This window comes from Scardinius erythrophthalmus (genome assembly GCF_964197995.2).
Source record: "Scardinius erythrophthalmus genome assembly, chromosome: 16".
Lineage (NCBI taxonomy): Eukaryota > Metazoa > Chordata > Actinopteri > Cypriniformes > Leuciscidae > Scardinius > Scardinius erythrophthalmus.
In genome coordinates, this window is record NC_138236.1 from 24,110,048 (window position 1) to 24,123,036 (window position 12,989).

Consider the following 12,989-nt stretch of genomic DNA (forward strand, 5'->3'; position numbering starts at 1 on the left):
ACAATTGTGAGATAAAAAGTCGCAATTATCTGCAGTTAAATATAGATAGCCTATCTAAAAATAATAATAAATTAAATGAAAAAAGTGCATAAGAATAACGACAATGACAATATAAATAAAAAACTTAATTCAAAATATTATTAAATACTATTAAAACATATGAAAAACACTGACATAAAAAAAAATTGAATGATGAAACTTGAGCGGTGCTGCTCAAAGTCATCCCTAAAAGCTGCCTAAATCATGGATGGTTTTTCCCTCTCTTTCATCAACACATAAACCGAGAGATGCTTTTTAAGCCTAAAGACAAGCAGCTGTCATCTTGGGTCATCCGCTTAGAGAGCGAGAGAGAGTCTCGCCCGACTCTTACCTCCCACACACAGGTCCCACCTTTGACCCAGATAGGCCTTCAATCACACAAGCACACAGCTGGTCAGAAAAGCGATCTCATCATCGCTACGAGGAATGCAGCGTGGTCTAGGACAGGTCCCGGGACAGAGGATAGAATGGCAGGAAAACATTCAACAAGCTGTAGAGAGGCAAGGCAACATCTGCAGAGCATAGCGGTTCTCTTATCAAGCTGCTCTTTCCATGCGGGTTTAAATCGTAGATACGGAACATTGACTCCACAAAGACAAAGTATGTTATCAAGACATAAATCAATGGCGTGTTTTTGAAGCCACCGTTCAGAGCTGTTGATAGGTGAAGCTTCTCGGAAGGGTTTGCTACAAGAGGCACTTGTGCTAAGCTGCTGCCCTCTTTCACGGTTCGCAAATTGCAAGAAAGGCTAGTTCCAACGAAAGGGGAAAACTACTCAAGGGCAGGTGTCTGAGCAGGTCTGGTTTGTACAATCTCTCTCAACAGATTCTCAGACCTTGCCAGGAGTTTCAGCAACTTTATTTTTGGACCCAAATACCCCTAGCAGAACAGCTTTGGAGTTTCCAAATGCTTCTGCAATGCGTCAGGCATGCAGCATCAGTAAATAGTATCAACGCTTGAGTTGACTGCGAGAGATAATGCACTTCTTTCTTAGGGCAGTTTTTGTCCCTGGTACCCTTAAATAACACTTTTTGCGAAACGTACAAATTAAAATCTGACAGCTCTGAGCTTAATGGCTTTTGCAGGCTGACGGTTAAATTTTCCTCTGCAGTCTGGAGAGGGAAAACTGCGCGAGCCACGTGTGCTTGGCTGCAGTGCAGCACGCCACTAACTTTATACTGCTCGCTACAGACACACACTTGTCTTAAACACTGACTACCAGTTCCTGTAGACAACGGCAGTGAATCACTGAGACATCTGACTGTCGGCATGAAGTCTGGTCCACACAGAGTGGTGCAGAGATTAAGTCAGAACCCGGAAGACTGATTCGTCGCTGGTTCCTTCAAGATTTTCCTGTGTTTTTTTTTTTTTTCAGTTTATGAAATAAAGCTTCTGGTAAACATAACTTATCGATACTTTGACGTTTTGTTCTACATTGTAACTGTCTTATCTAGTTTCTTTTTTTAAAAACATAAGCTTCAAAATCACATTTTCGGTATGGGTGGGTGTAATTTACATTGCAGAACATAATGTCACCACAAGCTTTATTTTACTCATACTCAAAAAGCCCATAATAAAACTCCATAGGAAAATATCGATGGAACCAGGGGGTGGGGTTTTGACAGCATCCTTGCACCACACTGCAGATTATTCCAGCTAAGAACCGCCTATTCAAACAAGAAGAAAAAAATAGATCTGCTACACTGCTGCTGTTGCAGAGCAAGTATTAAGACTTACTACTGTCAATACATTCACAGACATTGTAAACTGCTGCCAAATAAAAATAGAAAGGAAAGTTGTATCCATTGGAGAAGTCACAGCAAAAGATTTCTGTATGTATGTTTTCTGTATTCCGTTTTACAGACAATTGCTGTAAAACTATGGCATACTATTGGATACTGAGACATCACATTTGTATTGGGATGTCACTATTTACAAAAAAAATGTAAAATACATGGATGGATGGAAACCCAGCAATTGTATCAGATTGGTAACTTCCAAGTGCACTGGTAAAACCAATTTTTATGTCCAACATGCATCAAACGGTCAATATACAGTTCATAGTTGTGCAGTCTGAGACTACAAATGACCAATGTAACATAAACCCCTGAAGTAAGTTACATGCATACTACAATTCCAGAGAAACTACACAGTTTTTATCCTTAATGGTTTTTGAGGGTGCTGTCTGTGACACTTAATCCTTCGTGATGCATAGATAGCCGTAGCCGTCCTGCTTCCACACAATGACACAGATGTTAATCTGGGATAAGGCTTATGGAGGTAATGAAGCCTGATTCTGTCAACAGGGTTTAGGGACATGAGATAAACAATGAGATTGTGAAGAAATATACAGTAACTACCTAAGACAATTAATGTGATAGATGTTACATGATGCATTTTTGAGTGTTTTTGAAACTGAACACACAAACTATAAATTAAGGGGGCGTTTACATGACACCGTTTTCAACAAAAAATGTACAACTTTTTATGCGTTTTGGCCGTTCATTTAAACGACAACAGTGTTATGTAAGCTTTTGAAAACTGATTTTAAAGTGAAGTTTATGAAAACAAAGCAATACCGTTATCTTCTCTATGTAAACAACAAAAACGCAAATTTGTAAAACGCAGTGACATCATGCGCATGCGTATAACATGTTCATGTCTATATGCGCGTAGTGTTTTTATTTTTACAAAGTGACATCGCCAACTACTGGCCTGGCAGCATAATACAGCGTTTTAGTCGTTTTCACGGATCCACGTGAACAGGGATCCGTGACATTTTGAAAACGTTGTCATCTGTACATGAAAAACACACAGGACAGAAAACACAAAAATCAGTGTCGTATAAACGTTCCCTCTTCAGCCAAAATGGAATTAAATTTAAAATGTTTTAAACTCCAATATGTTTTTTCCATAGGTGAGAGTGTGTGTGTGTGTGTGTGTGTGTGTGTGTGTGTGTAGCACTACCCTGGCATTCATATAAAGTTGCTGCATTAGCTGTTTTATATTGATTGAGAAATCAAGCATGGAACAAGTTTAAACTAAATCATAAATGTTGCGGCGTGAGGGCACATTAACAACAGGAAATCTTTACCACACAGTAAAAATCAAGCAAGGGCCTCAGTAAGTATAATTTACACATCCGTCATTCAACAAGCAACAAATGAGAAAATTATTCCTAAACAATCTGATGCAGCTAGAATCTGCTGACTGAGCAAGAAATTTAAATGGGTGAAGATGGAGTATTAAATGTTTTTCTCGCCATTCATAGTTTATTTAAATGAAAACAGTATCTAGTTACTCACCTATGCAGGCATGGACTCTGACAGACAGCTGTGTTCTCAGGACAATACTGTGCTTCTTTCCTCTCCTGAGGAACAAACACAAAAACAAATGATCATGAAGCAGAAACCTGAATAAATAAGCAAGTTAACAGGAATATGGTTAAAAAACTTTGCTACGATTCACTTATTTCTCAATGCATAAAAACATCCTGTGAATTAATTAAAAAGATATTACTGAATCATTTAATGAATCATAAAAAATTGATTAAATTACAAATTAATTGCATAATTTGCCTTAGGTAAAGTAGTCAGGCTACAATACTTATGTTGTGATATTTAAATTACTGGTTACATTTTTAACAAAGTAATTTTTTGATTTTGAACCGAGGCGGGCACGCTAAAAAGGACACTAAAGACCGCAGCATCTAATGTCAGTCACTAGAGCGCCTCTTGAGATCAGGGGAGTGAGGTTTACACACAGAGCTCTTACTGGCCTACGTCCATTACACTCACCCCCCAAACCTCACTCCCATCCGGGTCAAGGGACCAAATATAATCAGTCCTCCTCGACCCGCTCCGAGCGGGATTCAAACTGGGGTCTCCAGCATGGGAGGCGGGCGCGCCACTAGCAATCTTGTTAGTGTGCCAGCCTCCCATGCCAGAGACCCAGGTTCGAATCCCACTCAGAGCGGGTCGAGTAGGACTGGTGACATGTGCGTTCATATGATGGTATTTTTAACCGGTTGAGAACTCACAAAGAGCTCCACCATTGCACACACTGCTGCAAGAAGACGCAGTTCTGACACCTGTACTGAACTGTTATGATCAACATCACGACTATGACGAGAAGAACCAGGTGTGCTTGAGCATTCATCTTGTGACATTACGTCCCGTTTTTGTTTCGTTTAGATGTCTTTGATCCATGTTGCATTCAAGCCGAACCGCACCAGAGTTCATTTGGAAGCGGACTGAGACCCATATTTTCAGCTTGTTTGGTGTGCACCACGGTTCGGATGGCAGCCCTCGCACTTTTTCAAATGAACACCAGAGTTCGTTTTAATCTAACAAAACCTGCCAAGTGTGAACACACCCTAAAGTTTGGGTTGAAGTGAGGGAGTGATGCTAGATGAGTTGTCACAGGAGTAGGCTAAACAGCCTCATGTTATGATTGATGATTAGATAAACAAGCTCTCATTTGGAACTCCATATACAGGATAGGAGAGCATTTTGATAGAGCACAATGCAACCAGCCGTATTTATATACACTTGTGAAGGTGAATGTTTTACAGCACCTCTGTTTACATCAGTAGACTGATGCTGTGTGTTGCATCTGCTCTTATATTTAGGTTAAGTGATTTAAGATACTAAAGTCTTGAGGGAGCGGAGCCATGTGTGGCCTTGAGCTCCAAAAGACAGTAAAGACCCAGCCGACTTCCTGTGACCTAATACTAACTGCCAGGAGACTCAGGGGAAAGAGAAACTGGACAGACTAAGGGGGCGAAGAGAGCCCTGTTGTGAAGAAAGGGTCAGATGGCGTCCGGACTTCCCTGACCCCTAGAGCAGAGGTGGCTGCGGGAATGACATGTAGGTCACGTCATCCATATAAAGAGTGACAGACAAGTACGGGCACAAACCCAACCCCCTATTTTCCATAGATTATCAGGCCAGATGAACAGAGGAACTGTCTGTGCCATGAATAACTGGAAGTAAACACACAATGGAATGAGATGCAGCTGCATTTGAGTTGGAGGATAGATGAAGATGGATGGATGCTTAACGTTCAGCTTTAGAACAAGTCGACCAACCGCAATCCGTAATGACAGCGATTCTGTAGTAACATCCATGTGGGTTGAAACCTCCATTTACCAGACATGAGATAAACATGGAGTGGACAAGATGCAACACAATAAAGAAATGCAGCCAAAACAGAAACTCATGGAGATGGGAGAAAAGATATGATTTCTCTAGAAGATTCACTTCCTCAAACCTACAGCGTATGACAGTGCTTCTCGAAAGCAGGACGCAAAGAGTGAGACCTGTAAACAAATGCAGCATTGTGTGAGTTACACAATGAAAGTTTGATGGTCTAGCTGGCAGCATGCCACAGATGGGGCATCTCCATTAGTGACTACCTACCAGCAGTCTTCAAAATGCCCTGCTACACACTTAAAAACACTGCAGTAATATAGCACAGACTTGAAGAGCATTGTTTAGGCCAGAGGAGACATGTGTTCGGTAATAGTGTGTACCTCTAACATTAACATGCATGCTTGCATCATTGTGGACACTTTCAAAATACTTTCTGGTTCACATTTGATCTTACGATCATTTTTCAAATGTGCGTACAGTACATGTGATTTAGAGAACTTACGTAGGCACAAAAAAAAGTTATAAATCACAAATGATCTTGAAATTGTGCTCAGCTGAATGGCTTCCGATCTCCGCTTTGTAAACGTCGCCTAATTAATGTCATTAAAATTTAAATGTTATTTGTAATGTGATGGCCAAATTTATAAATCCGGATATATATATAAAAAAATGAAGTCACTAACATTTGTCATCAAGAACAATAAAGTTTATCTTTAACATATTTTGTAATGTAATACAATGATAATACTGTAAACAGTGATAAAAGTGTTAAAAATGTAACCAATTTGTCGAATAGGTTGTCTGAAAAAAATTCATGGCATTTCAAAATGGGCAATTTTCAAAATACAACATATGGACACATGCCTGGGCCAAAGACAGTATGTGCCAGCATGGCTTTTACTAAAGGAACTTGACAGACAACATCATGCAACTTAATCTTTCTGCTGTTGAAGCTAATGAGTAACTGGATCTATTTCATAATGAACTTGCGCTTTCCTCACCAGTAACATTAGCCTGGCTACTAACCATAACCTTACTCTACAGCACCCTACATGCTCATTATCAAATTAAACAGCAAGTCTATGAGATACCCAGAGGAATCCAGTTTTTGCATTTCTGGAGCAATCCGGAGAAAAGTGCAGGAGAACTGGATTCTGAGGGTGAAGCTGTATGTCTTGGCTTTACGTCTTGGCTTAATACTGTGAGAATTTCAGCGTGTGGGTGCCTGCCAAGCGACTACATGGCTGTGGATGGTCTAGCACATACAGTACGGCTGACATAGAGTGTATCATCCTGCACTGGTGTCCACGCCGTTTCCCAGAGCACAGATCTGCAGCCGGATGACTCAGTCTTTTTCCACAGCTCACGGCCCAATGATTTGAGTTACCCAGACAAACGTGCCCAGCTTTGTGAAACAGAATAGCCCCTGCAACCTGAGATCTGTTTGGGGCCAAAAGGAGAAAGTGTCTCCAACATCGGCCACGTAACACCAGCCAAAGACACAGACAGTCTCATTTTGCTTATCCAAGACAAATTATCCTGACTTTACAATTTCACAACCATGCACAGACCTTTCACAGCCGCTCTGTTACATAAGAACACAAATAAAACACTGTTGCACTGACAATATCAGTCGATAAGCTAAGAATTTTAATTTGGGCATTGGCAATCTGCAACAAATTTCTGTTAAATTGAAAGAACTTAAAATATATCTAAATCTGTTACATAATTAATTTATTACTTACAATAACTAATGAATTAATCGATTAAAAAACACACCATTTAAAATAGCATTGGCAATCTATTATATTTTTTATGAGTATGCTCCATTAAAATTTCAGTTAGTCCCAGTGCACACATTTCAGTTTAATTGTACCCCTTTAAAAGCTAACTTTTTGTTACAATCAGTATTATGCTTCCATATTTTATATACATATAGAGGCAAGCTGCTGTTCAGTGCCTATTAAAGATACAACAACATTGAGTAAGGGAAAGATTATATCATGAGTAGTCATCCCAGCACACACAGACATAAACAATTCTGTACAACTGGATAGATACAAACAAAATATGCTCTATTCTCAAAAATTGAAAATGTAAAAAGTGTAGTTGCTGCCTGAAAATAAGCTTGGTGAAAGGAAAATAAAGTGTTAGCAGTTATTAAGCAGACAGTTTCCAAAGACTCTGACAGGTAGTTTTACATGTAGTTGCAAAATTACTTCTAGTCAGTAGAATGACTAGAAGTGGTACCATAAATTTTGATCTACAGTCAAGCCCACTGCATGTTTTAGACCAATTTGAAATTAATTACTCATGTTTAAAAATCGTGTTAAACTCTAAGATGAAATATATCCTTATTACACCTCAAACAAAGTATTTTATCGGAACAGTTTGTCCAACTACCAAGATTATCACTAGCTGCGTTTCCATTACCCTTCAAATTGCGCAAATTGAAAATATGCCCAATGGAAGCACGTCAATGTCGCAAAAACTCCCATGTATTTCAAAAAAGTTTTTGCGCTCGCATGAGGTGTTTTTTCAAGCAATTTGAAAAAGGAATATTTCGCAAAACTGCAATGGAAATAGTTTTTCGCATTTACAGGTCACCTGGCGTATGTGAAAGTCAAATATTCTTTAAAGAAGGCATGGTATGTTTGGACAGAAGAAAAGACTTATGGGAATACTGTATTCTAAACAACATCGAAATGCCACAATTTATCAAGACCTTGAAGCAGATGGGAGGGCGAAACACCCAGAAAGACCTCATTCATGGCTGCTACCAAGTATAAGGGGCTTTCCTTGCCATTAATGCTTGGATAACACGCCTGGTGGCTGTGATATACAGTACAAAAACCTTTGAATATCCGTTGCCATGATTTTTGGAATGACTTATCACGAGAGGAAAAAATTACGTTTTTAGTTGCATAACATCTGTTAATGGAAACGCCATCCATTCGCAATAGTTTATTATCAACATATATAAAATAATCGCAAAAGTTTTGCGCAAATCTGTAATGGAAACCAGGCTAATGGATCATTTGATTCACCCACCTCCAAAATCTGACCTCCGCTTCAATCCCTCACAGCCTCATTTCCATTTGTAACTAATTAAATGCTGTATAGTGTCTATCCTGACTAAAGTCTCTGGCAGAGAGAGCAAGTGAGGAGTACTGTAGATTCAAGACCCTGCTCTGGCAAATGAATGAACAAACCTAACCTCTGCAGGTTAATCATCACAACTCCTGAACAGACCATCATAACAAATGCTTGTCTGTACGAAAAGTTGAAGTTTAAAGCAGTATCAGACCTCTGAGTTGAACTAGCACATCGCTCTACTCTTTATTTACTCCCAAGCGTCTTATAAACCCTGATCCTGGCCCCATGCAGTCTCTCCTGGGTCTGTGGAGTTTTAACATGCGGACTCTAACCAACTTTATTTGACTGTTCACTACCAGCCTATTTATGGAATATCACACTATGAAGTCCCATAAAAACACAAAGGGAGAGAAAAATTGAGAGGAAGAAAATTACAGAGAGAAGACCCATTGTCGACAGGTAGCGTTTACCTCCTTGCCTTGCATACTTGGACCCTGTTCAAAAACAACCAGTTGCCTATAGTGCAATTAACAGCAGACTATACAGGGCCTCCTGGAACCGATATGACTCAGCAAATAAGCTAGAAATTAAGGTTTCCGAGCACCTAGTGCCTTTAAGGACGAGCACTTCTCAGTGCAAGAATGAAGCACTTATGTATTTCTCAAGACAAAAGGACAAAGTTAACAAAAAATAAAGGATTTGACATAATTTCCTTGCTCTTGTGTCATTCTTTCTTAAATGGAAATCAAAATGGGAAAATTTCCCATGCTCTTTTCTATGCGATTACAATTAATGACTAAAATTTCTAAAAGGACACAAAAAGCACCATGGAAGTATCATGTGATCCGTATGTCAATGAAAATCTTGGCATACCTGTATGACCTAGAACTCTTGAGAGTTCATAACAGAAGTAGCAATATCAAGTTTCTGAATGAATCATTATCAGACCTTTACAATTAATCAGTTAATGACAAATCAGTTGTTCACAAAACTAAAGATTTTAGAAAAAATAATAAGAATACAATTTTTTTTTTTTTATTAATTGTTTTTGTTAAATGTAATGGTAAATATTCTTTACAAAAAAAAAAGGTAAACATTACAGATTACTTTTATAGTTTAGATAAAGTTTAGTTTAGATAAATATTTATTTTAGTTGATATTCTTCCAGGTCAATTACAAGTTTTAACCAAAATGTTACTAAAAAATGCTAAATAATCATTGTGACATATACCAGAGATGAATTTGCAACAAGGTTCAAAGCAACACTGTGGAAACCTGTTTGGAAACAATCATTTCTGCAGTTCCATTTCGTGCCACTAGTGGTTGTGGAATTCCACACTGCAATGTGTTTTTATATTTTATTTATATAAACTGTATGTGTAGCTGGAAGCATCCTAAATATGTAAAAAGCTGCTGAAGGATTATCACTAGGGATGCAATAATATGAACATTTTGGACGATACCGATAACCGATAATTCTTTGTATCTGAAAGCCGATAACCGATATATTGGCCGATAAATCTAAATCCAATTGTTTTGATAATTTTTGAGAGCCTGATTACAAAAACAAGTCTCACCATTAAAATCCATGACCCAAGAACACAATTATAATGATGTTATCATTATAATTTTATGAAGCTTATATGACAGATTTGCATGTTGCACTTAACTGTATTTTCTTTTTTTGAAGTGATTCCAATCATATTTCAAGCAATTCAAAACCATCATGGGGAACAGAGTGCGTATCTGAAGTGTCTCAGATAACATTGAAAATTAACATACTGTATATCGGCCGATACCAATAATGGTGCATCCCTGATGATCACCTGCCAATCTATTCATAAGGTTCTCAAAAGACTGGGATCATAGAAACACATACACGGCACCTCAGTGTTTCCACACTTTCGACCTCACTTCCTCTGCCTGCCATTTACTTCAGCAATAAGGGAAAAATCCAGTGGTCCAGCTGAGCAGCCTCCTACCCCTCTATCCATATAATCCGCACAAATACTTGAAGCTTTCCCATTAAAAGGAACTAGGCGTTTCTCCAGGGCCAGAGGCTAACCGAGCCCGACGAAAGCTCCTCCGGCACATCGGCCAGGAAAAAAAACGAGTTCAAGAAAAATATAAGTGGGCAGAGAAAGCAAGAGAGGGAGACAGAGAGAATAGGCGAGGTATTCACATATAAAGAAGTGAGATTTCAGACATATTTATTCATTGATGTCAGCAGTTATCTTAGGAGTAAAAGAGTTCAGAGTTTTGAGCCGTCTGATTGAAATATTTTACAAAAAATAAATATTTATTTATTAAAAATAAATTATACTAAAAAAAAAAAAAATCTGTTTTTAATTAAATAAATATATTGAAAAAATAATATTAATAATTTTTGTTGTGGGGCCAATACAAATTTTGGCAAGACAAGTAAAAATCTGACTGGGCCACAAAACATTTAAGCCCTGGTGTGAGAAAATTTTGTTGGTGGTTTGCCAGAAGAGGGTCCGCACTAACAGCGAATGGGATTAAATCCGGGGCCCTGTTTCAGACTCTGACAGCTTTTTCTGCATGAGGTGGTGTGGTAATGATTAGGACGGTTAAGCCACTATGAAACAGAGATATCCACCTTACAAAATTAGGCGTTAGAGGATCATTCCTCAATCAGAGACCAAAGTGACTTCATATGACTGAGGCACCTGTGGAATGCAACTTGTAATCTGTATCCATTTCTGATTGTCCCTTTGGAATCCCATCACAGGCCTCCAGGTTCAAAATTGAGAAAGAAATCTTCAAGGACATGGATTAGCAACGAGAATAAGTCGCATGCAACATCACATTTTTATATGTTGACGTTATTTAACAATGTGCATCAAAGCAATGGAGTAAATGTTGCAGTTGTTAGAACAGTTAATCTCACTTGGAAAAGAACTGAAAGCCAAAAGAAGGGGAAAATGAATACTTGTGAATTAAGAAAAGCCTGATAATTCATCCCAGGCCTAATGTAAACAGTAAGAAGATACAGTAGCAACAATGAAGAAGCAACAAAGGAACCTCAAATTATTCCTCGAGGCAATTAGCCTATTTTTTGTGTTTTCAGCAATTGATGAAATGTAGGTCAGAGACATCACATGAAGCAAGATAGAAAAACCACAAAAGAGGGAAGGAGGAGGAGATTGGGTTTGGTTTAATCACGTACTTCGGCCAAGGTTTTTAGACCCCGTAATAAAGCACAAGTTCAGTAAATGGAGGGGGCTGTGAACTCCAGCCCATCCAGGCCATAAAAGCCCACTGTGCTGAATTACCCTGTTATTAACAGTAATGTAGTCTTCCATTCCTGCTTTCCACAGCCCACTCAGACACTCTGCATGGGTCTAATAATGCACACCCTTGATAGCCTCTTGGGAAGGGGGAAGGGGGAAGGGGGGGGGGGTCCTGAACACAGACAGAAGAGAGAAACAGCATGCCAGTTGGCACTACCATTCATCTCTCAGAGACCAAAAGAAGTGGCCCTTCAGCCTCTCACTCTTCCAAAAGACATCCATTCACTTACTGTCTTTAGCTATATTTTGAATTTGAGCCCGATCCAGTGGAAATGAAATGCCGCTAGACCAGCCTCCAAATTTACACAAATACATCCCTAAATATTTGTGGCCATGTCAACAGCCCCAAATACCAAAATCTAGCATTCAATCACTGGCATTTGGCAGTTTCTGTAGGCTATGTCAACTCGGTGGCTAGAAAGATAGCAGTGTCATCTAATAAAACTGTGAATCAAAAGCTACTCATTGAGGTAGAAGATAAACTTGTTTGTTTTATTTGGTATGTTTACATGGGTTTGCTCTAGTATCAGATTCATCTGACTTGAGAGTCCAGGCACAATCTTAGCATTAATTTTTGTGTTATATAAAATTACTATTATGATAAGTAAAGTCAATTGTGAGATATAAAACTAGCATTGTGAGATATAGACACAATTACAAAACAGTCACAACTAGGGTTACAAAATTCTGGGAATTTTCAAAGATGGAAACTTTCCATGGGAATTAATGGGAATTTAAGGGAATTAACAGGAATTTATGGGAATAAACGGGAATAAACTGGGAATTTTCAAAGTTGAGGGTTGGCTCTTCATAGGGAACTTAAATATAGTTGAGGAAAGTATATTTTAGCATAATCTTGACTAAAATAAACAGATGCCATTCAAATACACTTGAATATCCATGCCATTCCTCAATCACATGCGCATAGCACACTGCTTACTGCATGGCTATTGAGACCACACCCCCTACTGGCACTGTGCATGCCTCCATCACATGTACAGAAGCCCAAAGCACAAGACTATTGAAGGCACACATTTGAGCCTGTGGACTAAACAAAGTGAAGTAAGTTTTGATGATATTATGGGGAAATATATTTATTAAATGTTTAAATTGCAAATATCACATAAAAATGTATTCATCTAGTAGATAGCAAGCTGATAAGTTTGATGCTAAATAAGCTAGCATAACTTTATTTACCACATAAGTAGGGCTGGGCGGTATGACGGTATATATCGTTTCTACCGCGGAACAGATTTATTTATTCCATGTATACCGCGACATGTAAATAAGTAGGCGTGGTTAACTCAGCCTGCAGCGTGCGTGAGACTGAGACACTGATATTTGTCAAAGAAACATGAAGAAAGACCAAGAGGATCCACAAAAGGAA

At 38.7% G+C, this 12,989-nt stretch overlaps 1 protein-coding gene across 2 annotated transcripts in view; it reads right to left on the bottom strand.

Moving 5' to 3' along the window:
* The window catches only part of fhod3b (formin homology 2 domain containing 3b), a 185,197-nt gene that overhangs the window by 156,108 nt on the left and 16,100 nt on the right, over window positions 1-12,989 (bottom strand). For both annotated transcript variants that reach the window (XM_081389773.1, XM_081389772.1), the window contains exon 3: window positions 3,345-3,409. In XM_081389773.1, coding sequence (XP_081245899.1) covers window positions 3,345-3,409 — 65 coding nt within the window. The remainder of the gene's footprint in view (window positions 1-3,344; window positions 3,410-12,989) is intronic.